The sequence below is a fragment of the Herpailurus yagouaroundi genome, unplaced genomic scaffold (assembly GCF_014898765.1).
Source record: "Herpailurus yagouaroundi ecotype Mexico unplaced genomic scaffold, PumYag 28, whole genome shotgun sequence".
Lineage (NCBI taxonomy): Eukaryota > Metazoa > Chordata > Mammalia > Carnivora > Felidae > Herpailurus > Herpailurus yagouaroundi.
Genome location: NW_024412376.1, coordinates 167,028,620 through 167,055,733, shown reverse-complemented (window position 1 = coordinate 167,055,733; position 27,114 = coordinate 167,028,620). Strand labels below are relative to the sequence as shown.

The window sequence follows — 27,114 nt, the reverse complement described above, 5'->3', positions numbered from 1 at the left end:
TGCCCTCAGTAACGAACTAAAACTACTGTTTGCTTGTTTTGGAAAAGGTTCGGACTCTGGCCAGTGCAGGAGGGCCAGACAACTTAGTCCTCCTGGATCCTGGCAAGTACAAAGCCAAGCCCCGTTCCCCAGGGTCCCCGGCAGGGGAGGGTACCAGCTCACCTCCCAAGTGGCAGATTGGTGAGCAGGAGTTCGAAGCTCTGATGCGGATGCTCGATAATCTGGTAAGAATGTTGCTACCACCTGACGGTAAAGCTTTTGTTCTGAAAGCAGAAGCGTTCGTGTTTTTATAGCAAGTGAAATGGCGTGAAACTCTCTTCATGCAGTATCTGAGCGCCTTCACCCTCAAAAATCATGAAGAAGCACCGGGCAATATAACTTCTAAGCTAAATCATGGCAAAATACAGAAGTGAGGGTTTCTTATCTTCTTTTGTTGTTTAAAGGTAATCACACTTGGACTATGTGGGGACAAGAGCACAGAGAATGCCCTGCTCTGAAGTAGGCTCCTGGGTTGGGGTGCCTGGTGGTTCAGTCGGTTGAGTGTCCGACTCTTGATGTCAGCTCAGGTCATGATCTCCTGGTTCGTGAGTTTGAGCGCTGAGTTGGGCTCTCTGCTGACAGTGTAGAGCCCACTTAGGATTCTCTCTCTCTCTCTCTCTCTCTCTCTCTCTCTCAGTCCCTCCCCCCACTCATGTTCTTTCTCTCTCTCAAAAATAAAAATGAAAATAACTTAAAAATAAAGGAAGTAGGCTGCTGGGTAACTTGCTCCTAGAGTAGCAGCCAGCTCGGTGCCCATCCTCCCACAAGCAAGCCATCTGGGGGTGCCTTCTACATCTGCTAGCCATGTGCTTTGTCTTTTGTTTTAATGTAAGTTCTAGCTACGTGGGGCCTGATTATTATGTTTCACAGACATTTGCTGCTGATTTACTGTGTTGGGGAGACCCCTTCCTCCAAATTGCAGGGACACGGAGCCTAGCACAACACAGAAGCTGGACGCGGTGTATTAAGCATAATAAGGATGTTCTGATGTTACCAGCAGGATGTGGTCTGTGTTAGAGGGTTCAGTGAGGGATCTCATCCATTTGCAAGCATCAGGGAGAAAACTTGATGTGGATGGCACTTGGAAGTGATCTTGGAGAGTAGGTAAAATTGTGGTAGGCCGAGTTGGGAGAAGGAAGGTGTGTGCGTGACTGAAGACACTACAGTAGGTGTAGGGGGTGGGGACATGCCTTCCAGGCACTTGTCTGGTGTGAGCAGGTTCTTTAAATATTTAGGTCAAGGTGTTATAAGACGTAGGACTCTGTCTCACAGAGATGTTGGGCTCTGTGCCTGCTGTGGTGTCACGCTGTTTAGATGGAATTCGGGAGAGTCCATCATCTTTCCGCATGACCTCAGGTGGTATAGACACAAGGACCTGTCCCAGGAGTGTGGGATTGAGAAGCCTCCGGAAGGGCTGGAGTCCCCATGTGTTGCTGTGGCCATGCTGGGCACCCTAGATAGCATCTCCAGGGCCAGCGGGGTGCATTTTAGCCTAGCAGGAAAGAGTCCCGACTATTGGACCAGGTCACACAGGGGAGGGGTGGCTTTGGAAGGCGGGAAGCTCAACTTTCTTGAAGATGTTGGAACACAAAGAATTCATGGATCTGATTCAGGGGTGCTAAGTGTCCTCAGGGGCTGGATTTGATTAGTCAGGGGGGAGTGAACACAGAAAGCAGAATCTTCTATAACTTCTGAATTCATTTGCCCTGTACAGGGGGATTGCATTTACTGACCATCTACTGTTGTGCCAGGAGCCATTAACAGGACACAAGGAGTTCATGACCTACCCAGGGAGGTGGACAAACAGATCCCACATGTGGCTGTGCATCTGTGATTTGGGTCCTGACAGAGCACAAGGAGAGCTGTGGAGGCAGAGACACAGGGCATGGGCCAGGACTGGTCTCGGGAAGCAGGGGGAGGAGTGAGGCGCACTAAGAACATGGAAGAAGCAGCTGGAGTTAGGTGGCAGGGGCCAGTGGTGTCCCAGGTGTCAGTACTGGGAGGCAGATACCCCCAAGGGGCCCCACGAGGCAAGGAGTGCTGGGGCACCCTGTCTTACAACCTCTCTTCTTTCCTCCTGACCGTTGCTCTGGTTTCACTGCTCTTTACTTGGAAGTCAGGTAGCAATCAGAAGAGAGGACCAAGAATCGAGAATACCAGCCCACCATGTCTTGTGTCCTCAGCGCATCCTAGAAGGTGGAGAGAGAGAAATCAAAATCAGGCAATAACTCTTAATGTGATAGAGGAGGGAGAGAGAGGACAAAAGATGAATAAGTGAAGTGCTCATTGCAGGGGTGTTGGTATTCAGTGTCCCTGATGTGCACAGGTTGTTATTGTCATTTTGATATTAGAAGGCTGTGTAGTTTGTAAGAAATAATAATTATCATTACGGTCCATGTTTTAACTTAGCATTCTTTTTTTTTTTAATGTTTATTTATTTATTTTTGAGAGAGAGCATGAGCAGGGAAGGGGCAGAGAACGAGAGAGAGAGAGAGAGAGAGAGAGAGAGAGAGAGAGAGAGAGAGAAATACCAATCAGGCTCCGTGCTGTTAGCACAGAGCCCAGTGTGGGGCTCAGACCCACAAAACCATGAGATTGTGACCTGAGCCGAAACCAAGAGTCGAATGCTTAACTGACTGAGCCATCCAGGTGCCCCTTAACTTAGCATTCTGACTAACCATGTATGTTTGCCAGTAATTGAGTAGGGTAGACAATAGTTGAAGATTCTCATACTGTAAGAACTATTTTAACGTACACGGAAGAACTGCTGATTGCTTCCCAAACATGAAGATCTAATTCTAGCTTTTCAAAGAAGGAAGGAATCCATATGTGTATCTATAAGCCATACAGTAGATGTGAGGTCCTAGTATTGCCTCTAGTTTTGGCTTGACAGCATTTAAAGGGGAAGATTAAAGAATAAAACCATACCCTCTGAGGATAAAATTTTGCAAAGTTCTGGTGGTTTATCCTTCCATCATGGAGACTACTCAGGAGTCTTGGCTCCCTCAGCGAGAGGAAACTTGAGTTAACAAGAACTTTATTTTTCTGAAGATAGCCTTTTTACAGTGGAGCCATTATCTTTTATTATTCCTCAACAAAGCATGCTCATCAGTGGAAAAATTGCAGGGTAGACATTTACCGATCTTCTTGAGGATCGTGGTGGGAAAACAACCACTGAGGACTGTGTTTCAGAATTGTCACCACCCCGTTTTTAATGTAGTAAAGGGATGTTGGTATGCCAGTGGTCTCCCAAAGAAGAGAAGCATCCAGAAGGGAGAGAATTCCTGAATTGGGAGAAACGTGAATGATTCTAAAGCACCTCAGCAAGCAGGACACAGGCCGGGGCCCCTCTAATGTGACAGCCCTTATTCTCCTGTCCTTTATAGTGAAGGTGCCGTGAGTGACTCGGTACAGACGTGAAACGGCGAGTCAGGAGCAAACTGAGCCAGGTCCTTGGCCTAGGGTCTCACAAGGTGGTGGCCGGGATTGGTTCCCATCAGAAGGCTCAGTGGGGCAGAACCCACTTCTGAGTTCCAGACAGAATTCTGTGGATAGAATTCATTTTTCTTACTGCTGTAGGAGTCATGGCGGCTCGCTTCTTTAGAGCTAGCAATGGACAAAAGACTCAAGATGGGTGCCAGCCTCCTATGTAGTACATCCTGCATCACCTTTGCCAAATTCCATGGGTTAGAAGCAAGTCAGGTCCTGCCCACGCTCCAGGAGGGAGGGTGTTACAGCAGGTGGGGACCATGGAGCGGGGGGGAGGGGGGGGCACCATAGAGTCTGTCTGCCACACCCACCAGCTGCTATGCACTGGGTTGGAGGGATGGGGAACACATCCTCCTTGCCTTGGAGAGATTGTCCGTGGGGATTGGCAAACAGGTTGGTCCAGCATGTGGGCTAAGTGCTATTGCAGTGATGACAGAGGTGGGAACTACTGGGGCTCAGGCCTTAAAGCCTAGTAAGTGGTCATGAGGCAGAATTGAAGGTTGATCTCGAAGATTGTTACATTCAAAGAAAGAACCAGGTTTCACGAGGTGTACTTGTTTGGCCTTCCCCAAAGATTATTACGGTATCTTATCTAAACTTTATCTTAAAAGGTAAAAAAAAAAGAAAAGAAAAAGAAAAAAAATTAAGTACGTTGTTTAATACGATCTTTACTGTAGACAGCAGCAAGTAAGCCCATTTAAGTATTCAGTTTATTAGTATTCAGTTTAGTAACTTTTAAAAACTGGGGGCACCTCAGTGCCTCAGTTGGTTAAGTGTCTGACTCTTGATTTTGTCTCAGGTCAGATCTCATGGTTCCTGAGTTCAAGCCCCATATTGGGCTCTGCGCTGACCTTGCGGAGCCTGCTTGGGATTCTCTCTCCCTCTGCCCCTCCCCCATTTACACACATGCACTTGTTCTCTTTCTCAAAATAAGTAAACATTAAAAATTTTTTAAAAACTGAACACACTGTAGAACCAGTATCCAGATCAAAAAACAGTAGCACGGGGTGGGGGGGCCTGGCTGGCTCAGTCGGTAGAGCATGTGACTCTTGATCTCAGGGTTATGAGTTCAAGCCCCCCGTTGGGCGTGGAGCCTATTGAAAACAACAGCAGCAGTGATGACAGAACAGCACCTCAGAATCCCCTGTACCCTTTCAGGTGCTTCTTTCTGTAATTTTTATAAGTGATGAGTGGAGTAGTGTTCTTTCGCATTTGGTTTCTTTGACTCAGCATCACATTTGTGAGGTTCATCCTAATGTTGCACCTGGTGATGGAGCATTTGCTCTGAATCCGGCCCCCTAGTCCGTTGCGTGGATGCTGCAGTTTGCCCATTCTGGTGTTGCTGGCTTTGTCTAATCTGCGGTCAGGATTTTGGTGAATGTTTGTGCGTCTCTGTCGGCATGTATCTGGGAGTGCGGAGTTGTCGCGTGTGTGCCTGTCCAGCTTTTGTAGGTATTTCCACGCAATTCCCCAAAGTGAAACTGTTGTGAGATCTGGCATATTGACAGTCTTTCATTCTCTTTGGACCCTAGGGTTACAGAACTGGCTACCCTTACCGATACCCTGCTCTGAGAGAGAAATCTAAAAAGTACAGCGATGTGGAGGTTCCTGCGAGTGTCACAGGGTACTCCTTTGCTAGTGACGGGGATCCGGGCACTGGCTCCCCTCTCAGACACAGTTTTCAGAAGCAGCAGCGAGAGAAGACAAGATGGCTGAACTCTGGCCGGGGTGACGATGCTTCTGAGGAAGGGCAGAACGGAAGCAGTCCCAAGTCGAAGACTAAGGTGTGGACGAACATTACACACGATCACGTGAAACCCTTGCTGCAGTCTCTCTCGTCCGGTGTCTGCGTGCCAAGCTGTATTACCAACTGCTTGGTCTGTGCCTACCTTACTGTTCATAGTTAGATGATGTAGAGCAAGTTGGGTAGCTGGGGCTTCGGAGGCTTTGGGAATCTAGCCTTTCTGACCTGGATTTCGAGCAAACCTTCCTCCTTAACCTTCTTTAGCCCAAACCGGACCTGCTGTATGCATTAGCTATAATTCAAGTAATACTGTCTGCTTGAAACTGCTTAAGATACGCAGCACTTCTTCAGTAACCCCCACATCACCTAACTCTGTGCGTAGCGAAAATACTAAGTAACTTACACATATTAATCTAAAAGTTGGAGCTGACATTTAATTCAAATTATGTTCAAGGAATCCTAATGCTTCATGCACGGAACGGTAGTTCAGTCATAACCTGTTATTTCAGTGTTGTCACCGCCAGACTGCAGTCTGTTCTATAAAGCCTTCAGTGTTTTCTTAAGCAGTTTTCCCTGGTGTCTCACGGGCATTTTCCCAGCTGACCTCGTCCTTTCTTGTTGGCCTCGTTCCCCGCTTGCTGTCCCAAAGCCTCCGAATGCTCTAAGCCAGCTACCTTCTGCATGGACTGTTGCATGTGAGTAGACGGCCGTAGTGGTGAGTCCTGTGGCTCCTGCTGGGTGTGGCATGACCCAAGTGCGGCGCAGGCCATCTGCAGGCACCAGCGACAGACCCTGCGAGGCGCACTTTGTTTCCGTAATCACAGACACGGCCCTCAAAGACACTTTGCTGTCTTGGTGCTCACGTCCTGTGAAGACCGGTCTTCACTGCCCTGTAACCCAGCCTCTGACAGTTCAGCGGCTCCTGTGCCACACAGAGGGGGCCCCTGGAGCGGCCGGGACAGGCACGCAGGTGACCCGTGAGGTTGGATGGCCTAACACGGTGTGCCCCGAGCAAGCATGCGGGGCCTCCTGTTCCCGTAATAACAGTGTTCTTACTTTATAGATTTATTCCAAAGAAGACAGTTCTGTCTTCCCCAGGTGGTTCTGGTGCGCGAGCCTCTGTGCTCCTGAGCAGACTCGTCACGTGGAGCCCGTCTCTCCTCTCTCCTTCCGCCTCCTCCTCCTCTCCCTCTTTTCTTCTCCCTAGTTTCAGCTGTTTTGTTTTTATTTATTTTACTTGTTAAAGGGCGTGGGCCTAAAAACCACCTTCCTGCTGAGGATATACGTACATAGTGCTGAGTTGCCGTGATGAAGTTTTTCTAAGCACATGTGTAGCCTCAGCTTTGAGCTTTATTTGCTATTGTCTTGAAACAATATGAAATCACTTTGCGTGTTTTAGTCAGTGTGCACATTGAAGGGGAGACCTTGTTCAGCACTTAAATTTGTTTCCTACTGCTCCGGAGTATTGGGCATGCCATGCAGTGTTCCCAGGTTGGTATGTTAACTTACAGTAACTGTTCTCAAGTTGCAAACGTGTTCACGCTTCCAAGGTTATTGCTTTAATGTTTTGACTAAAACTTATTTTTAATAAAAAGCTGGAGTTATTTTTATCTGAGAAGATAACTGTCAGTGAGTACCTCACAGCTCGTGCCCATCCCACACTTCCCTCCGCAGCAGCTAATAAGCATTTGCCAGTCTGTTGCTTTCTTTGAAGTCTTACGGTTTATGGCCATCTTACTGCCTCCTGAAAATACTCTCAAAGGCGTAACATTGCTGGCCTTGTTTTAATGTTCAGTGCCCACCCATGCCTCAGAATTAGAATTTGATTGAAAATCTCGTGTGTGATTGGAGATCCAAAAATAAAGACAAAATGTGAAAGGCGCGGTGTGCTGATGCTACGCACTGATATCTAAAACAGCCTTCTGATAAAAACTCATGAAGCGCTTCAAGTTTGTTTGGGATATTTTTGTAACACTCTGAAGTATTAAGTTATATAAAATATTCGACATCACCAAACCCTCCCACCAGGCAGCTACTGTATATACGTTCATGCAGCAATTTTCTTGGGTTGAAAAGCTATGCCAGCAGCACGTTCTAAAGCTGTACTTTATTTTCATGCAAAACTTTGGTGATGCCCACTCTTGCCTCCCAGTCCGGTCTTTCCCTTTACCTGGGTGGCAACATCACATCGCTTTTCATGACCCTGCCATCTCATGCTTCCAGCGGCTTTGGCATTGATGACTCTCAGGGCGGTGAACCAATGTGCTCTGAGGGGTCCCCCCATGGCTAGTCCGCGGGAGTTACAGAGCGTAGCTCTGTCGTCAGCCTCTGCCGGGCCTTCTGGATGGCGTGTGCCGGTCAGTCACGACTCTGGCTTCCACCGTTACTGGTTTCTGTTTGCACACGCCCTGCCCCGATCCCACCGCTGCAGTGACAGGAGGTGTGGTCATTGGTTCATTCTCTGTGATGTTCATGCATGACCAGGTGTGAGACACGTGGGACAGATTGGATGCTGTGGCATCACGTAACCGTTGTCCCAGTTCTGACTTTTCAACTGTTCTTGATGTTTACAGTGGACTAAAGAGGATGGACACAGAACCTCCACCTCCGCTGTCCCTAACCTGTTTGTTCCATTGAACACTAACCCCAAAGAGGTCCAGGAGATGAGGAACAAGGTACGTCGTGGCTGACGTCAGCCCGTGGCAGGAACTTGTGTGCAGGCGGAGGTGGTGGCGGGTAGGACGGAGGTGGCACGTGCTCGCCCCTCGTGGAGGGCTCCCACCATTGCAGCCAAGGCCCTCTCCTTCCACTGCTTGTGCGCCTGTGCTAACAAGCGTGGTGTGTGAGCAGCAGACAGCCTGGGGCCCCGGTTCCTGAACAGATGCTTGCTCCCATAGTGGGCAGAATCGGAAGCAACAGCCTGTTTCTGGCAAGAGCAGCCTTTGCCCCCGCGTTTCAGCGTTCATTCGCTGAGCTGTGAATGTTTGACGTGTCAGATGGAACATGAGATCCACCAGTGTTCACAGCACCACCGTGAGAGGGGCTCGTAGGGAATGTTTCTTCTCGAGGAGTGAGTATGGTTAGAGATCGGTGCTTGCCAGAGCCATCCAGAAGGTGCAGAGAGTCCATCCCCTTGGACTTGTGAACCTCTAAACAGGCCGGACTAGCACCACCAGACAGGCACTGTGGCCATGTGGGGCCCTGAGGGGCAGGGCAGGGGTGCGGCTTGCGCGTGGCTCTGGGGCCCCAGTGCACATGCAGGGTGACTCAAGTCGTGGCGAGTCTTCTCCGTTCTGTTGATGTGTGTTTCTCCTTCTTGTGTCCTCAGATCCGAGAGCAGAACTTGCAGGACATTAAGACGGCTGGCCCCCAGTCCCAGGTTTTGTGTGGTGTAGTGATGGACAGGAGCCTTGTCCAGGTGAGAGCCCAGAGCGTCTGATAGTAGTGGGTGGTGGCTCTAAGGACCGGCCACTCCAAAATTATTCTTGAGTTAGCAGAGAATGATGCTATGAGGTAAGTGTTCTAGGCAAGACCTACCTCTGTGAAAAATCCTCATGATGAGAAACAGCCCCCCACTTTTCCTAAAGTTGTAGACGTAGCACAAGCATGCCCATGGGCCGTGTCCTCCCCAGCCCTGCTCCGTGTAATGCATGCCTGTGTGAGGGTGGCACTCACGCCACCTGCTTTGGGGCCTGGATTTGCCCTGGTTTGGCAGTGTATGGTGGAAGATGCTAGAAGAGGGTGGGTTTAACGGACGTTTCTGTTCTCGTGTGTATTGCTCTCTGCAATAAAGTGCTGCTTGGGGAAAAGTGGTTACAGAGGGCACCTGTAAATGTCTGCATTTACATGCCTTTCTGTAAGAGCACTGTACTTCGTGGCACATTGAAGATAATCGTGTAAGTAGTTATCTCTGAAAATTAAGTTGCCACCTGCTGCTTTAAACGCGACCCTGCAGGGTAGGTGTTTGTGCTCTGAGTTGGGGCAGCCGTGGTCCTGGTCTTGTGGTCTGTGTCTGCACGTGCACCGCCATCACTGCTGCACCGCCGTGGACGGCCGTCTCTGCTGCATGCTCTCAGCCAGCTCCATCCTGTGCTCTCAGTTGCTGTTTCGAAGCCGGGCCTGGCGGGCTCTGATGACTCAGTTTACTGTTGCAGGACGCACCCCTCTCTGACTGTACGGAAACAATCGAAGGGCTCGAGCTTACAGAGCAGACCTTTAGTCCTGCTAGATCTCTGTCTTGTAGAAAGGTACTCACCGCCCTGTCCTTGACCACCTCTCGGCACGCGCTGCCCTTCCACCTGCCCCGTCCCCACCTGTCTGCTCTTGCCGGGCACCGTCTCAGTTACCCCTGCCTCTGCGATGGTCCGAGGTTCCGTTCTGCCTGTTCTGTTCTTTAATTAGAGTGTCTGGTACGAGGTTATTTTTATAATCCTCGGCATCCACGAGGCATCCACGAGGTTGGGGAGAAAGGGCCCCTCTTCACGATGCGTGGCGCATTTCTGAGGGTCTGCACGTGACTCTGGTTAGTGCATGCTTTTGGGTTTCGTTTGCCTTTTATGAGATGTCGATGGCAGAAGGCTCATACGGGCCGCCTGTGGGCAGCGGTGGCTCCCTGTGCAACCTTCTACCTTTGCTTGCTCTGCTGTGACCGCACGCGTAGTGAATGTGGCCATTGGAGGTTGTAGAATTGAAAGACAGCATTTCAGAGGAACAGAAAGTAAAACTGGACAGTTTCTATTGTTGATGAGATATATTTAGTTTTTCTCCTAAAAAAAAAAAAATCCTAGATAATTCTTTAAAAAGTGTTTCACAGGGGAAAAGAGACATGGAAATTTGAAGCCAGGAGTAGTAAGCTGTGTACACGCACACGTTGATGTGGATGGCAGGTGGGAAGTCTGTGTGATGTAACCTGCCCCGTTGGAAGGAGCCCCGTGAGGGCCCTGCAGGTGTGCTGGTGTGCACAGCTCGGCGCTGACAGCAGAAAGCGGCTGCCTGCTCGGTGTTGAGTCGTAGTGACGTTTACCCTGTGTTCAGAGGAGATTTTTAGGGTGTGTCTCTTCAATTCCTACGCCTCCAGTGAGATGCCATCTCTTTGTAGTGATGTCCCAGTTGCCAGAGATTCGTACCAGGGGTTCTGTATCCTGCATGCAACCCTCACCAATGACGAGGTTTTGCATACTTAGGGATTAATTCAGTAGGTCCGTTTCTCCTTATCCTTTGAATGTACTTTGAGCTGCCGTTCTTGGAGGGACTTCTCGGAGCAGGGGAGAAAGATGGCCTTTTTCTGCATGTCTCAGTACTTTGGGCTTTAAGCCGTTGTGGTCTTGCTAGCTCATAATTTTCTTTTCTCTGATGCGTGAAGCTGTGCTGAGTCCATGAGCCCGGGGTGCTTACCATGCGGGGTCTCCACTGTGGCTGCCACCCTGTAGCCCTTGGGCAGAGCTGATTGACACCGTCATTGCTCTGCAGTCTCTCTGGCACTGGGTCACACGTGGTGGCTTCTGCTTGACCTTGTTCAGGCTCTCCGGAAGGTGGGCTGGTTGGCTGTATTTCAAGTGGGCTTTTTCGGCCAGTTCCTCATCCAGCCCCAATTTTTGTTTTTGCTCCGGCATGTCAGACTCGGGTGTGTGTCACCATCACCTGTGAGTGCTTCATCACGTGTAGATGTGGCCCCCCACCCCCGCCTGCCAGGAAGTCAGAGTCGCTGGGAATGGGATTCCTGGCCATTCTGGTGCCTCACCCCCTAGTCTGGGCAGCGCACTCTGGGAGTGCTGCATCCAGGTGGGGTCAGCAGGGGAAACCGCACCCAGCCCAGCCTAGAGGGTGCTCCCGTGCCTGGATTCTTGTTCCAGCTTGCATTTTCTCCAACACCCTCCTGCTGCTCACATTTGCACCCTTGGTCTTTTTCTCATTTTTACGTTGAGAATACGACTCCATCCATGACCTTGACTGAAGCTGTTCCCACATCTTTCGTGCGAATCTCAAAACGCAGACTGCATTGCTCCCTCTACAAGGTGGCCCTGCTCTCAAGGTGGCAAGTTGAGTTTTTCTTTGACAAAGTGGAAAAAGAACTTGGTTACGTGTCCTAGTAACGTCCTCTTCCCAATGAGGCAAATCTGTAGATACCTGCTTTCCATTTGAGAATCTGAGGAACATGTGTCTGGGGCTTAGGAAGTAGGGGCTCTGGGGAAGTCCTTCCCTTTGCTTCCACCCCTCCCTCCCTGGTGATGGCCTTTCACTCAGGCCCTGTCGTCCTCTGCCTGAAGGAGGAGCGGCAACTTGTCAGCCGCACCCTGATGCTCTGGTTCCAGAAGGAATACTGAGCCCAGCCGAAGGCTCTCTTAACTCCACGTTGCACGCGCCAACACGGAAGCTGTGGTAACTGGCCGCCTTTTGGAGGTCATTGCAAGTGAACTGAGCTGTTAGACGTTAGCGCGAACAAGTTCATGCCGACAGCTTTCGGGGGCAGGCCGGGACCGTGCTGCCGGATTTGTGCTCTGTGCACCTGTGTGTCCTTGGGCAGAGTCCCTCTCACTTGGTGCTGTGTGGGGGAAATGGGAGGTGCCTGGGCCCACCTTGCGGTCTTACCTGGTGAACTTGGTGTTGAGCACCCAGAAGCGCGTGGCCCGGCACTAAGAATGTAAGTTCAAATCTGAGTGGGTTTTATGGCTGAAAAGCCTGATGCTTGGAGAGGTCGGGTCACTAGCCACGTTTGTAGTCCACACCAGGCGCCTCAGCCAAGCGCAGAAGCCGTTACTCGGCAGCATCGGTTTTGCTTCGAGCCGCGTTCTGTGGCTGGAAGTGAGGGGAGCAGCGAGAGCCTCTGCGTGAAGAGCAGCCACTTCACATCCTGGCTTCTCAGCCCAGGCTGCTGCCCCGCAGGGGACCCGTTTTCCCTCTGCATCCCGAGCCTTGTTTCCGTCCCCCCAGATAACGCAGTTCCTCTGTCCTCCATTCCGGTCAGAGCCCAGGTCTTGGGGGCTTGGCAGCCGCTTGGCGCCTGGCTGAGGAATTTGGAGGAAGGAGGCTCCCTGCCAGCAGAGGTGGGAACCAAGGTGCCTTGAGGGTCCGGGGTCTCCGTGCGGGAAGGGCCTCGCTTGCCACAGGTGCCTCTGTGGCAGTTGATGCTTGATACTTTATTCATTGCTTGTTCTGAACCGTTGAGTTAAATGGATTTGAACATCTCTCTCAAACTTCGTATCGCCTGGTCGCTTTGTTGGCAGTGCTAGCGGGGTGCACGTGCAGCAGGTCAAGTGCCCCAGCTTGCAGGACACCCCACCCAGCACTTCCTGCTGTCAGCCCAGCAGCTCCTCCCGAGGATGGCACACCTGAAGCCGACGCACAGGAACAGGCTTTACCGAGAAGAGGGATTCGGTTCCCCGTCTTGAGACAGGGCAGCTTCTGAGTGAGAAGCCGGTTGACTTTGGGTCAGCCTTGGTTAGAAAGTGGGCTCCCCTTGACCATCCAGGTTGTCTTGACTCTTCAGGCTCTGTAAGCAGACGTGGCCAATTGCAGCAGGTCCTTCCCGTCTCTTCCTTGGGTCTGCGTCCCAGAACAATCCTGGGGTGCTCTGGATGCTCTGCACCCAGCCTGCTGGACAGTCACCCCTCCATCCAGGTTTTCCAGGCTTTGCCAGGGTAGCAGGTGGCCCAGGTGTCCCCAGTCCGGCTCTGTCCCTCGTGCACATTGGTCGGCACGGCCTGTGTCTGGTGTTTGCCTCTCACTGAGGAGAGTGTTGGCAAACCAGCCTGGCATCAGAATTTTGGCTTCTCCTTTCCTAGGTGGTTTTGGAAGCTCCTGATAAGTAATGCGCACGTGTGTGAGCTCTGGCTGACTTTCTCGGTGAATGAACCCAGGGCATCTGGGGGCCAGCCAGGCTGAGCAGTGGAGTGCGGAGCTGTGCTGGGGCAGGCGAGGGTGGGCTGGACGTCACACGCCCAGGGCTGCCCTCTTGGCTCTCTCCCTCTGAGGCTTGCCTTCCCCCTGCCCTGCCCTGGGTCTGTCTCTTCCCTGCAGACTGGGTGTGACCCGTGAGCTGCTTTCTTTCTGTTTTCTTCTCTTTTCTACATGTTCCTAGTTCTCCAAATTCCTCAGACAAATACTGATATTTTGGGACTTTAAAACAATTTCTTGGGATCCATTTTCGGGAGCTGGTTGTAAGCTAAATACATAGTCAAGAGGACAGAACTTACCTGTGAACTTAGTAAAGTCAGTCTCCGAGCACACCTTCCCTGACCATCGGAACCCTTGACATTTTCTGCTGTCGTGAGGGGGGGCAGTTGACTTCAAAAGTCCACTCTTCCGTCCTGCCTGTCACTGTGGAGACGGCATTCTCCTGGAGGTGCCCGCTCTGTGCTGTCCGTCTGCACCTCATTGCTTTTGCTTCTGAAACCTGAAGGACTCTCCTGTGATTTTTTTTCCTCCTGGTACATTTGTTTTGTGGCATTTAAATTGTGTTTCTCTGTCTCCTACCACTGGAGGCCGCAGTCCGGCCTCTGCCTCAGGGCCCAGGGCGATTCCTAGGCCCCGTCTCAGGGATGCGTGCGTGTGCGTGTGCGTGTGCGTGGGTGTGGGTGTGGGTGTGGGTGTGTGCGCATGCACTCTTGGAAACCCGCCTGCCCCGCCCCGCCTGCAGCCTTGCCCGGGATGGGGGAGAGTCCCCTCTGGCAGGACTCCCACCGACGGGGCGTCCCTCTTTGTCTGCAGGGGGAGCTGGTGACGGCTTCCAAGGCCATCATTGAGAAGGAGTACCAGCCCCACGTCATTGTGAGCACCGCGGGCCCCAACCCCTTCAGCACGCTCACCGACCGGGAGCTGGAAGAGTACCGTAGGGAGGTGCAGCGGAAGCAGAAGGGCCCTGGAGGTGAGCATGCGTGTGCGCGAGTCCTGGGCGAGTCCTGGGCATGCTGGTGCAGGCCACATGGGCTGTCCCCGAAGCAAGAGAAAGCGCTGTGCCCGCTCCTCTGTGCCAGGTGTTAACGGTGGGCAATAAGGTCAGTGACTCACATGAAAGAGCAGCCTTGGGTCTGGTTAGTTCAGAACGTCACTGAGCGCACGTTTCCTAGTCCCGAAGGAATTAGACCATGAGACACACTTGTAAGTGTGCACGGTGCCTGTGCAAGAGACCACGTCGGAGAGCTGAACTTCCCTCCTGCACGAACCTGGAGGGTCTTCCTGTACATGTGTGCTGGCAGGCCCACGGCCCAGCGTGCGGCCTGCTCTGGGTCCCAGACCCAGTGGGGAGTGTGGCCCTTTGCTGGCGTGGCCCTTTGTTTCTCTTGGTAACTCGCTGACGCAGGAGGTCATATTTTATGTTTTTGTAAAATACAACGGGACTATTTGCAGCAAATGAAAATAAATGGTTCTAAGAACCAGAACCTCATGGAGCAGGTTGTTTTCAACTTTAGGTTTTGAAAAGTAGATCCAAGAATTTTGAGAATGCCAGAGGTGAGCCTCCCCCTGCCTCTACCAGGAAGGCTCCAGTGGGTCTGCATCACTTTCCCCAGGCAGCCTTGGTTGAGACCAGCAGACCCTGGGCACAGATGTCCTCCCGCCCTCCCCGCCCAGGAGGTTCATGTTGCCGTCCTCAGGGCCTTAAGTTCTTATCCTGGTCTTTGTAGGGACCACACTTCCTCCTTGGCTCAGCCCCTAGGAATCTGCCTTTAGGAATGGAAGTCCCACAGTGTTCCATGGCCCTGGGTCTGTGGGGATTGACCGGGAACTACTCCCGAGTCTCTGAGTACTGCTCCCGAGTCTCTGATTTGCCCCGATTTAGGTTTTTCTGGTCTTGTTTTAGACTAAATAATACATTTCATAGCTGCTATTGGAATTTGGGTCATGCAAAAAACTGTCGTTTTCGTCTGTGTCACTTTGTTAGGTGTGCATTAAAATTAAGACTTAGTGCATATCGAATCAGAGTGAGCCCAGTCTTCCCGTCACACCAAGCTCTGTGTCTCTGATCGTCACCCTTGCATGTACGCACAGCCCTGCTGAGAGCTCTCTGTGCTGTCACCATAAGTCCCTGCCTCAGATTAGAGCCCTGGGGGTGGTGCGTGGGCCGGCCCCGATTCCAGAGCACACACATGCATCTGACCCTGGGCCCCTCCAGTGTCGGGGGGCCCAGATTACAAGATGTTGTTTTTTTTCCCTTTACGTTTATTTATTATTGAGAGACAGAGACAGAGAGAGACAGAGCATGAGCAGGGGAGGGACAGATAGAGGGAGACACAGAATCCGAAGCAGGCTCCAGGCTCTGAGCTGTCAGCACCGAGCCCGACGCGGGGCTCGAACTCACAAACCGCAAGATCATGACCTGAGGGAGCCTAAGTTGGACGCTTAATCAACTGAGCCACCCAGGCACCCCTCAAGATGTTTTTTTGAGTCAAACCACGAGACATACAGGAGTTTTCCCCATACACGAGGCTCCATGACGAGGGACGTTCCAGCAGTTGAGTGGACAGGACAGCTGTGTCCGTGCTCTGTGACCACAGAGCTGTCAGCAGTGGGAGTGCCAGTGGGGGTGTGCTGCCAGGAGACCCCTGCCCGGCACTGCTGCTGGCCCTTGGCATGGGGGCGGGGGACGGGTGTTGGGTGCCATAGTCAGCACTTCTGGCAGGAGGAAAGAAAGCCTCAGGGCTCTGGCACCTTCTTCTGGTTGAGGGAACTTGTAGGAGATGCGAAGGCCTTTGTTTATAGAAATCGGGCTTCAGGAAGGTGGGTTGGCATCTCTTTGAGATCAGAGGCCCTAATGATTGTAGCTGCCTGTTCAAAATATGGGACCTAGTGATGCTAAGCATTAATATAAAAAGTGTAAGTGAGATAAGGAGATTTAGGGAATTAAGATAATATTAGTATGTATTTTTCCCTAAATGAGAAGTAGGCTTGAAATTTCCTAGATCTTCGTTCGGTCCTAGTACCTGTAATTTTTCCTCTGGTCCTTATCAGTGATTTTATTTCAGAAAATAAAAATACGCTTTATTAGCTGCCAGGTTTAAATTATTGGTAGAAAATGTTCTACATAGAAAATGAAAACCGAGGGGCGCCTGGGTGGCGCAGTCGGTTAAGCGTCCGACTTCAGCCAGGTCACGATCTCGCGGTCTGTGAGTTCGAGCCCCGCGTCAGGCTCTGGGCTGATGGCTCAGAGTCTGGAGCCTGTTTCCGATTCTGTGTCTCCCTCTCTCTCTGCCCCTCCCCCGTTCATGCTCTGTCTCTCTCTGTCCCAAAAATAAATAAAAAACGTTGAAAAAAAAAAAAAAAAGAAAAGAAAATGAAAACCCAGGTAATTCTCATGTTCCATCCCTTGAGGAGGTGAGCAGGGTGAGGGTGCTTGGGACCCTGGGCTGCTAGCTCAGCAGTGGGGAGGCTGGACAGTGAGGACGTGGGGAGGGGCTCCTCCCTGGAGGACAGATGAGGACAGGCCGGGGGCCTCCAGTCGGTGTGCCACAGAGTCAGCTCTGGCGGAGTCTCTCTGGCCTAAGAGTAGGAATTAATTTTGTTTCCAAAGTTGTTGGATCTTTCTGAAATTCAGATGCACAGTCATAGTGGGCTTTCTTTGTCCTGGAGAGGTGAAGACGGTGTGGTCGTGAGCCCTCCCAGTCTCCTGGATGCAGCCAGATGGGCTGGGCAGAGAGGGCAGGGGCCGGGGCCGTCTGCTTTGGAGGAGGGTGAAGGCTCACGATGTCTGAAGCTCTTTACCACCCGCTTCTCTGTGTGTCTGCCTGCAGAGATTCTGGACGAGAGCAGAGAAGGGAAGGAGAAGAGTCCTCCAGAACACCCTGCTGCCCCCCACACCCCCCCCAGCACCCCCGTCAAGCTTGAGGAAGGTGAGCTCTGGCTGCCCGCCGTGGGAGGGCGCGTGGCCTCCTGGGGTCCGGCGATGGCCGGGAGGGGTGGGCCTCGTGTTTTTGTCCCGTGGGGGGAGAGCAGCCGGGTGTGCAGTAGAGGGACTGAGTGATGAAAAAGCGCTTTTGCGTGGAAAGCCACCCACCACATGGTTCTGAACCGGCCCTCCTTGCTGGCGCTGGCCTTGGTAACTCGAGGACAAACGGATTGTTAGTGAGATGTCAGAACCAGGCGGGAAAGGTTTCGGGGGTTGGATCCCGCCTTCGTTACGATGTCCGTTTTGCCCACTGCTTACACAGTCCTTAGACCTTCCTGTGTTCAGATCACTCCTCTGGAAACGTCTTCCATCATGTCTGAGCCGTGGTACCTCGTTGGACCTGCCGTAGTAATTGGTCCGTGCGAGTGCAGGCCTCCATTGGCCTCTCGGACTGCCCACTGCGTGTCTGTGGCGTGTGGCCCACGTGTCTGTCCCTCGGTCGTCTGTGTCGTGCTGCCCGTGCCTGTTGGGAGCCTGTGGCTCACCTTCCCCCCGTTCCTTGTCCACAAGAATGGCTCAGCCATCCTTCTATAACCCGGCGGCTGTGACTGAATGCCTAGATTCTCTCCCTGTGCTTTTCTCTTCCTGTGGCTGCGTCACAAGCAGGAGGTGGATGTGCTAAAGAGTACCTGTTACCATAGTAAGTACCGCCCGTCCGGCCCTCTGCTGTTTAACCAGCATCCCCTGTGCTTTGCTTCATTCTCCTGCTTCTTTGTTGCTTACTCAGTTTTGTTTTCTGTTTATTCAAAATGAAAATAGAGGGCCCCCCTCCCCCTTTCTCACACCCAGTTCCTCCATCCCAGGCAGTGGCGTCTTGGCAGGGACTCGGTCACCAGAGAGCTGGGTGGTGGCAGCCTGTCCCTGGGCCCCTGGACTGAGGGCCCTGCTCAGGGAGCCCTGGGCCTTGGAAGCTCCACAGCGATCATGTTGGCCGGATCAGCCTGTAATTGCTCTGGGCGGGAGGTTTCGCTGTTTGGATCGGAAGTACGTCTAGACTAGGTTCAGACAGCTTAGGGGTCGCATGTGTTTGGATCTTTGCTTAAGTTCAGATGGGGCAGAAGAGCTACATTTGGCGCTGGTTTTTTAATGTGACCTTGGCCACACGATGAAAGTCCCCGGAGGCACCCACAGGCAACCTCTGCATGCTTTGCAGAGTGAATCCCGACCTCCTCCTGCCCTAGCCAAGTAAGGACATTTCATTATCCTGGGACAGAAGGTGGCTAAGGGCAGGGACAGGGTAGCTCCAGCCTCCCAGAGCCAAAGTGCTAAGTGTTTGGGGCCCGGAGCCTCCTGTGCCGGCCGCAGCTCACCGACACTCGGCTTGGGGCCCCTCCTGACTTCAGCTCCATTTCTCCGTACTAGACGGTTTGCTGTTGCCTAAGCAGCAAGTTGCTTGTAACTCTATAGGCTGTTTTTAAGTATCTACAAAACTGGTTCGGGGATTAGATCCCGCCTTCGTTATGATGTCCATTTTGCCCACCGCTTACACAGTCCTCAGACCTTCCTGTGCTCAGATCACTCCTCTGGAAACGTCAGAGGAGTCTGTGTAGAAATCTGGTGATGGGGACCTTTGCTAGAAGCACACCCTCAGACCAGTTATGCTGTACCTATTTACGTTTCCACGTTCAACTTGTGAAGATGGCCTGATGTTTTGCCCCTAGCTCTTACCTCATAATTCATCTCTTTTCTTTGATTCTCCAGCCTAAAATGGCTTTATTTCGTTTGATGCTGATATAGGAGGTCTGGAGTTAACCATGACTTTCTGTGGTTTTCTTCTTGGGGGAGACCAGGTGTTGTGGGCTGAAATTGAGGCTTAATTTCAGGACTACTGATAATGTGCCCTTAGGGTTCTAGAATAAACTTCTGTTCAAGTGCTCACGCAGAGCACTGTCCTGCTGAAATGCTCCCAACTTGCCCACCTCGCTCTCTCTGACCGGGGACCAAGGCCCTGTCCGTGAGCGCCCTGTCCACGAGGGGGAGCTGAAAACAGCCCTGAGATTGTGCCTACGTCTTGTTCTCTGAGCTCCCCCTGGCCCTGAAGTAGAGCACACCTCACTTAAAGTGTCAGCCGGGTGTCGGTAGAAGCCCCTGCGTCCAGGTGGGCTCCGTGCGGGGCGCCGCCCCCTCCCCCCCCTCGGGGCCGCCCCGCCGAGGTCTGGCAGGCATTCTCCAGCCCCGGCTCTCCTACCCCACCCGCCAGACCTGCCGCAGGAGCCCGCCTCCAGAGAGGACAGTGACGCTGCCACCTTCAAGCCGACTCTCCCCGACCTGTCCCCTGATGAGCCTTCAGAAGCGCTCGGCTTCCCGACATTGGAGGAGGAGGAGGAGGAGGAGGAAGAGGAGGAGGGGCTCTGTGAGGCCCGCGAGCCCCCCAGCCCCACCAGGTCCCCCTTGGTGGCCAGCCCCGAGCCAGCCTCCGCCCGGGCGGCTGAAGAGGCCGCCTCCCCAGCTGCCGAGGACCCTGGCAGCGACGGGTCTCCGGGCAAGTCCCCTTCCAAAAAGAAGAAGAAATTCCGCACCCCCTCCTTTCTGAAGAAGAGCAAGAAGAGGAGTGACTCCTGAAGACCCCGTCCTGCACCAGCTGACGCCACCAGACCGTCCCCGATCGCGTCTCGTGTCCTGTCTTCCCGTGTAGTGGAATGCAAAAAGCCCAGCCCTCCATGTAGCTAGAGCTCCCCTCCCGGCCTGACCAGACCCCCACGTCCACTGGTGCTCGCCTTGCGTGTGTGCGCAGCGGTCCCCCCCCCCCCCCCCTCCCCGGCCCGCAGCCTCAGGTTCTGGGGGAGACGAATCCACGTCCCTCCCATCCGTCTGCCCCTCGGTGACACCCTCTCCCCTGGCGGTGAGAAGTCCTGGTCCTGGCCAGACGGTCGGAGGCCCTGCCGGCTCTGGCCTTGACCGCTCTCTCCTGTTGTGAGGTGACCCGTGCTGTGTGCTAGGCTCCCCTTCACCCCCAGGTCTCGGGTGACTGAATCAGACTTGTAGCTTCCTGCTGGCGTTACCTGCTGGGTGAGTGATCTCACTCTGTGGACACAAAGCCTCAGTCCTGTGAAAACACTCACGTGCCCGCCAACGGCCCAGGGCATAACAACAGCCTTTGAGAGGCGAGTTTGGGCTGAGCCGGAAACCCCAACAGCAAAGGGGACCTGTGTCTGCCCGGCACAAGCTATGTGTGGTCTGATTACCCTGAGGCCAGAAACAGGTTCAGGGGCTCCCCATCTTTCACTCACTGGGGTCTCTGGGTTCCTGTCACGGGGAAGATACGTCAAGACGGGGGAAGAGTCCTTTCTAGAATTTTTTTTCAGCAGGTTTGCAATTTACCCTACGTTTTTTACCGTGAACAGGCCACTTTTTAGTAAGTTTTTTCTCTGCTCACTCGTCTAGGGGACGTTTTGGACCAAGAAGGGGTCTTCTCTTACCTTTAACTCTGCCTTGAAGACCCCCCTGGTTTTGGTAAAAGGCGCAAGGTACAAGACCCAGTGGTCCCTCCCTCACTGCTTACACCAGCCACTTATGAGCCGTGACTTGCTCTCCTTGTTTGGCATCGTGAAGTTTCACTTAACTCAGACCCCTGGGAAACCACATGAAGCTGCTTAGCGGGACTAGTGGGTGACCCATTCCAGGAGCTGCCCCGGTGCCAGCCTGACCAGGCACCGGCAGGCCTCCTCCTCGGGCGGACCCACGCTCCTGACACCAAGGCAGGACCTGAGGCTGGCTGCATGGCGCTGACCACTGCTTCGAGCTTGCTGGCGACTTGCTTTTCTCCTGTGTGTCACTTTGTTGCCATGGTGGCGTCCAGGCGCTGAGCCCTCAGCCCGTACTTCAGTTGACCCCGGACTCTTTACCCCTTCCTTTTGTCCCTCACATGCAATGACTTTTATTTCACTTTTGTAGTTTATTTTAACTCTTTGTATTACAACATGAAGTCTAGTCGCATATATGGATACAGGCTTGGGAGGATGGGTCCTCTGTCCTCCACTGTAACGTGTTTTACTCACAAATAAAATTCTTTAAGCAGTTTCCTTGTCTAAATTTCGGAAGCAGTTTGGCATTTTTTTCCCCCTTTGTTCAAGATAGGACTTCCAGAAGTCCGTCTTGAGATCCCAAGTGTTTATTTCTTGATCGGACACTGTTGCTCTGCACCAGGAAGGCCCCTAGAACCCAGAATCGCCTTGCCCGGGGTGCCAGCCTGCTCTTGGGCCCGAGAGCCTGACGCCCCTACAGTCCGAACAGATGCGCAGGGGTGGGATAGTGATGGGAAGAGCCCAGCACAGGGCTCCCTCCTCCCTGGGTGGCCAGGGTGCAGGGCACAGCTCACGTAGGCCCTAGCGAGTGTGGGCTCCCATCGTGGCGGGCCCTGTGTCACCCTTTCTGTCCTCCCTGTTGTGCAGAATGGTCACGGGCCCCGGACGAGCCTTGGACTTTTCTGCTCAGTGCAGGTGTAAGAGCTTCTGGTGCTCGGGGGTCTCCCAGGTGGGGGGTAGTGAGGCACAGCCGTGTGCTGGCGAAAGGCACTTGGTATAAAATAGCTGCTTTATTTTGTCATTTGGAGGCTTGGCTGACACCGTGTGTCTGAGAGAAAAGTGAACACAAAACCTGAAAGGTGTTGGGGAGTCCCTGGTCCCAGCACTACGGGCAGGACTGTCCAGGCGCGCGTACCACGGAGCTGCTGGAGTGTCTGGCAGGGGCCAGGGCTGGGCCCCAGGGGGAGGGGAGAGGTCCCGTTCCCTCCCTGCCCCCCCCTTCCCCAGCTTGAGGCAGGGCTAGCTCCACTACTCGGCCTTGGGTGCCATGCGGGCTGGAGGCCTCAGGTTGCGCAGGAGCAGGAAAGGGAGCAGGAAGAGGCCTGAGCACACCGTGAAGCAGACCCTGGCCCCGGCCAGCCAGTACACTGTGGAGAGACAGCCCGAGAGGTGATGCGGGCCCTCCCTCCCCGCTGCGCCTCCACCCCGGGGATGGCAGGACCACGGCAGGAACCGACGGGGAGGCAGGGGAAGGCGGATGGCAGGGCCACGTGGCCTCCCCCTGGCCTTGCCTCCCAGGGGCACAAGCGTGCCTGGAATGCTATCCCGGGGCCCTTACCTGAGGCAGCCACCATGGGTCCCACTGCCCTGGCCAGGGCGCCCAGGCTCCGAAGTGTGCCCATGATCGTGCCCTTCTGCCTGGGCAAGCCTTTGGGGGGGGGGGGGGGAGGCCGGGGGGGGCTTGCTGGTCTCCTCCCACCTGGGGGGCCTCGGGCAAAGAAAGGCTCCTTACCATAGTCAGCGACCACGGAGGACAAGCAGGGCACCACGACGGCAGCGGCTGCCAGGGGACACCAGGAAGGTGGCAGGCAGCCTCCAGGTGATGCCTGGAGGGCTGTGACCCGGGATCCCTGGCCACCGGCTCCCTACCGTTCCCACCCTGGCCCCGGGAGGACCCCCTCACCGAAGGAGTAGAGCAGCAGCCCCAGGCCCAACGCGGGCAGCGTGAGCCCCCAGCCAATGAGGAGGAAGGCAGGCACCAGCAGCAAGATGGCCTGCGACGGCGGGGGGGGGGATGGCAGCACTCAGGACCCACCCCTGCCACTTCCAGCGGGACTCGCGACAGGGCCTGCCCCCCACTCGCCCGGGGGAGCCTCGTACCCGCTTCACCGCTGCAACCTCGCTGCCAGGGCTGATCTTCCGGGCGTAGGCGCCCTGCACGGTGGCCATGGTGAGGCCGATGAAGAAAAACATCTTTCCTTGCTGCAGGCTGGGAGCGGGGGAGCCGTTAGTGCCTTGGTCTGACCGCCCTGCTCCCGCCAGCCACGCCGGAGCCTGGGAGCCCACAGCTTCTCCTGGGCCTCAGCCAGCGCCTGCCCCAGGGATGGGCCAGGGTGGGCGTCACTGAAGCGGGGAAGACAGGCTGGCGCCGCTACCTGCTGAACTGGAAGCGCTGATGGGCGAGGAAGCTCAGGGTGAACTCGAGACCCGAGAACAGGAAGAGGTAGAGGAAGTACACCAGACCCAGGCGGCGAAGGTGACGGATCCCTGGGGAGCACGGAGAGCGTCTGTAGGGGCCGGCAGCCCGAAGACGCGACAGCCCCGCACTCGTGATGGGGGTGCCTTCTTACCGTCTCCAGCGGGTGGGTCCTGGCCACGGGCCACGGCCGAGAAACGGAGCAGGGCCACGGGGCTGAGCAGGTCTGCCGCAGCCTGGAACCCCGGGCCGATAGAGGATGCCTGGAGAGGGGGTGGGACTGGAGAGGCCGGCCAGGCAGCTGGGGAGGGCCATGACCTGAACCTGGCCTGGCCTCTGGTCCAGATGCCCGGACCAAGAGGCAGGGGTCCCCGGAGGCACTGCGGCCCCAAGAGCCCCTGTGCAGGAGGAGAGGCCAGCCCAGCATTCTTGGCCAGCCCCACGGGCCCACAGAACTGAGCCCCTGCCCTGGGGCTCGGCAGCAGGTTCTGGGACCCACCTTACCCGCTTCTCCGCAGGCAGCGTCTCCGGCAGGAAGCAGAAAATAAACAACAGGTCGGAGGCAGCAAAGAGCAAAGCCAGCCAGGGTACCATCTCCGCTGGCAGGAAGGCGCCGAGCATGGGGCCCAGCGTGAAGGCCAGCGAGAAGGCCACTCCAATGACTGCCTGGGGAGAAGGCCGCCTGAGCCGGGATGGGAGACCCCAGGCAAGGAATCCCAGCCTCCTCGCCCCGTAGTGCGCACGCACCATGCCTCGGCTGCGGGCGGAAGGTGAGCCCAGGTCGGCTACGATGGCTGTGGAGAGGCTGACGTTTCCCTTGCTGATGCCCCCAATCACCCTGGAGGCCAGGAAGGCGGCGAAGCTCTTTGAGGCCGCCCACACGGCATACGAGGTGGCCAGACCTGCCTGTCCCCGGGGCAGGTGTGGTCACTTGAGGCCAGGAAGGGCCCAGAGTTGGGCTGACAAACCCAGGTAACGCCGCTGGGACCCGGCCCTGTCTGTTCTGGAGCACTCAAGGTCCGTCTGTGTTCCCGATGTCCCCCCGCAGACAGGGAGCGGCTCTGGGAAAGCCTGCCTTAGCCACAGGAGCCAGCACCCAAAGCAGCACACCCAGGGGGCAGCGAGGGCCGCTGCCGGGTGGGTGAGAGGTGGGCACCCGTACCAGGGACAGCAGCATCACCGGGCGCCTCCCGAGACAGTCTGAGACAGCCCCCGTGACTGGTGCCAAGAGGAACTGCAGGAAGGAGAAGACTGAGCCTATCAGACCTGCAAGAGACAGACGTTTGGGTTACACGACTCGGTCTGTCCTCATGGGTCTGGTGATGCTGGGTGGGCCCCACCAGGAGTGGACACTGCACACGGGAAGGGGGCAGACAGTGCCCAGCAGCAGCCAAGTGGGGACAAGGACCCCAGCGTGGGACTTGGGGCCGTACCTCCAAACAGGACACTGTTGTACCTCTTCTCCGCTGGCATCCTGATGGCTGCGGCAAACCAGTCCACGCCTTGTTGCCAGGAGCCATAGAGGGGATCCTGGGGAACGAGGAAGTGTGACAGGGGTTGGGGGAGTCCCTGATGGGCTTTGGGGCAGTGGGCAGCCATCGTGGGAGTCGGGGGGCCTCCAGACACGGGGGAGGGCTCACGTGGGCACGGCCATGGCTCTCCAGCAGCCCTGGCAGCAGAGGCAACAGCAGAGTGAAGGCCAGGAGGTCCAGCAGGAGGCCGAGGAAGACCACGGTGATCACACGGGGCTCTGACAAGGGCTGTTGGCGGATGGGTGGGCGCGGGGTGCAGCTCCCTCCTGCTCCCCAGCCCATGGTGGGGGCCGCTCCAATCCCGCCTGGCTGACAGTGTGGCAGGTCTGCATGAGGGCACCTCTGGGTACCCCAGAGCCAGAGACCTATCCTGGACCGGGGAGGAAACAGAGTTCCCCAGCCCTCACCATGCCCCCGACCCACTAACAGCTAGCAAGCACCCTAAAGGGAATGCCTGCCCGCCTCCCTAAGGGCCCCTCAGTGCGCCCTCTCCCTGATGCCAGGCAGCAGGAAAGTCAGGCTGCTGGGTTGCGCAAAGAAACCGCAGCCACCGATGCCAACCAACCGTCCCAAGGGGCCGAGTTGGGGGCATCGGGGCCCCGGCCTACTCCATGCAGCCGCCCCAGGTCGTCTTGCAGAGTGGCTGGGGAAACTGAGGCCCGGGCGGAGGGCAGCCCCGGCGGTGTCCCCGTGCCCCTGAATCCCGGCCCCCAGCCCCCACCCCCCAGGAACCCGGCCCCCGACCTCCCCCATCACCCGCCCCGCCCCGCCCGGAATCCCGGACCCCGACCCCCGCCCTGGCTCGCATCCTGGGCGGGGCAGTGGGGCGCGCACGGACGCGGGAGCAGCCCCCCACCCTTGCACCTGCCGCGGCCGCGCGCTCAGGGATGTCGGACGGTCGGACACACGAACTGACGGACGGATGCGGAATGGACTGCGGGAACACTGCCGGGGGCGGGCGCGCGCCGGCCACGCCTCCTCCCGCCCCGGACGTGGGCGCCGGCGCGCTTCCTCTTCCGGCCGGCAGGCTGAGAGCGGGCGGGTCGGGAGGGGCCGCCGCCGCCTTCCCGCCGCTCACCGGCTCGTGCCGACGCGGGTGTCCCCGCCGTGACCGCGCACGCCAGTGTCTCGGCGGCTCTGCGCGTTGTGCCGATCCCGGGACCCCGGGACAGGCGGCCGGGGAAGGGGACCCGCGGGAGCCACAGCGTCCAGCCGGCAGCGCGCTGGCCTCTCCTGCCACCAGCCTGACCCAGGTCGGCGGACGCCCACATCACCTCACCACCTCCACCCACATGCCCTCCAGGATTCGTCTGACTGGCCGACCCGAACCAGAAAGTAACGGGAAGTTCTGGAAATGAGGTTCGGCTTCCAAGTTGACGCGCGTCCACAGCCCACCCCCTTGTCAACTTGGCATTCCTACCCCCTCTTTACACCGTAGTAAACTCCCAAGTAAAGATAGCAGTCCCACCGCCTGATAATAGGCGCAAGGAGTCCACCTCCAGCCAAGAAGAAAGCCGTTAGCACTTTCTCCAAAGGATACGTTCGGGGCATGTTCATTTTTCCCAGCTGGGCCACGGGGGAGGGGCAGGAGGTACGAGTTGGAAATAGTGCCTCAGAAGGCTCGGAGCAGCCCTCGGTTCTGCCCCTGGCAGGCTGGTCCTAGCTGGGTTTCATCCCTTCTTCCAGAATCCCTTGCAGGAAGAGGCAGGGCTGGGCTGGGCCAGATACACAGATCCTGACGTTTCCAAGAATTACATGTCCAGGGGGTTTGGGGAGAGGCCCGGGGGGCGGGGGGAGCAGAGTGATAGCTTGATCCAAAGCTGGGGCCTTAGGGCTTGTTGCCGGCCCGGTCCGGCCTCGTGGGACTGAAGAGCAGGACGTCGGGCTGAGGCCCAGGTGCACGAGATCCCGGGGTTGAACGACGACAGCTGGCCAGGCCTGCACGTCGAGGAGGGGACGCCAGCCTGGTCCGTGCCTGTGACAGCCGCCGGGGCCTCCTGGCTCTGTGGAGCCACACAGCTGGCGAGCCTGTCTCTGGCGACCCGGGGGAGGCTGGCTGAGTGCTCCTCCCTCATTCCCAAGGCTGCTCTCTCTAGTCGGGGCTCGAGCCCTACGTGCTCCAGGGGCATTCCGGCCCCGGACTCCGCGTAGAGTTCCAGCACCACCCGATTTGGCCAAAAGCAAACTGCCAATTCTCCCCACCAACCAACCTTCTCTTTCCCGCCACACTTAGGCCGTCCTGCCAGCCACTCCGAGTCCCCCACATCCCCCTGGCCGGTCCTCAAATCTGTGGTTTTTGCCACGGCCGACTGTGTGACCTCAGGGACTGGTGTCTCAGTGCAGGTCCCAGGGCCACCTCGCAGGACTGGCTGCTGTGACCACAAGCTGTGTGACACCGGCCTCCAGCGCCGGCCTGTGGGAGGCAAGGCCTCGGCACCGGGCCCCGTATCACCTGCCAGGTACACCGATTTCTGTACAGGAGCCAAATATCT

The 27,114-nt window shown here is 55.6% G+C and overlaps 2 protein-coding genes across 21 annotated transcripts in view; one reads left to right on the top strand and one right to left on the bottom strand.

Moving 5' to 3' along the window:
• The window catches only part of ADD1 (adducin 1), a 54,260-nt gene extending 33,090 nt beyond the window's left edge, over positions 1–21,170 (top strand). For 2 of the 11 annotated variants that reach the window (XM_040489091.1, XM_040489097.1), the window contains exons 9-16: positions 48–224; positions 5,061–5,405; positions 7,846–7,947; positions 8,601–8,690; positions 9,427–9,519; positions 13,979–14,135; positions 16,996–17,094; positions 19,351–21,170. In XM_040489091.1, the coding sequence (XP_040345025.1) occupies positions 48–224; positions 5,061–5,405; positions 7,846–7,947; positions 8,601–8,690; positions 9,427–9,519; positions 13,979–14,135; positions 16,996–17,094; positions 19,351–19,712 (1,425 nt within the window). In that variant the 3' untranslated portion in view covers positions 19,713–21,170. Of the gene's footprint in view, positions 1–47; positions 225–5,060; positions 5,406–7,845; positions 7,948–8,600; positions 8,691–9,426; positions 9,520–13,978; positions 14,136–16,995; positions 17,095–17,660; positions 17,714–17,756; positions 17,792–19,350 lie in introns of those variants that run through there. The other 9 variants (XM_040489127.1, XM_040489103.1, XM_040489135.1 and 6 more) reach the window with 9 other exon arrangements.
• A 494-nt stretch (positions 21,171–21,664) lies between these two features.
• On the bottom strand, positions 21,665–25,583 carry SLC75A1 (solute carrier family 75 member 1). Of its 10 annotated transcripts, none has more exons than XM_040489198.1 (12): positions 25,487–25,583; positions 24,731–24,931; positions 24,524–24,620; positions 24,253–24,356; positions 23,838–23,928; positions 23,595–23,756; positions 23,245–23,353; positions 23,050–23,161; positions 22,775–22,883; positions 22,578–22,668; positions 22,233–22,382; positions 21,665–22,041 (listed from the first exon to the last, which is right to left on the bottom strand). In XM_040489198.1, the coding sequence occupies exons 2-12, from the start codon at positions 24,902–24,904 to the stop codon at positions 21,780–21,782; spliced, it is 1,461 nt and encodes a 486-aa protein (XP_040345132.1). In that variant the 5' UTR covers positions 24,905–24,931; positions 25,487–25,583; the 3' UTR covers positions 21,665–21,779. The 10 variants fall into 10 exon arrangements, with proteins under 10 accessions (XP_040345132.1, XP_040345121.1, XP_040345112.1 ...); XM_040489187.1 differs by having other exon boundaries at positions 24,731–24,927; XM_040489178.1 differs by having other exon boundaries at positions 24,731–24,992; positions 25,487–25,577.
• Positions 25,584–27,114: the final 1,531 nt, after the last annotated feature.

Bases quoted from the DNA above. Each gene is read 5' to 3' on its own strand.
- SLC75A1 (XM_040489198.1), bottom strand. From the start codon at position 24,904: ATGGGCTGGGGAGCAGGAGGGAGCTGCACCCCGCGCCCACCCATCCGC. The intron at 23,929-24,252 runs GTACGGGTGCCC...CCTGGCCTCCAG, and splicing joins CGGTGATGCTGCTGTCCCTG to GGTGATTGGGGGCATCAGCA. The intron at 23,757-23,837 runs GTGCGTGCGCAC...CCTTCTCCCCAG, and splicing joins CCGCCCGCAGCCGAGGCATG to GCAGTCATTGGAGTGGCCTT.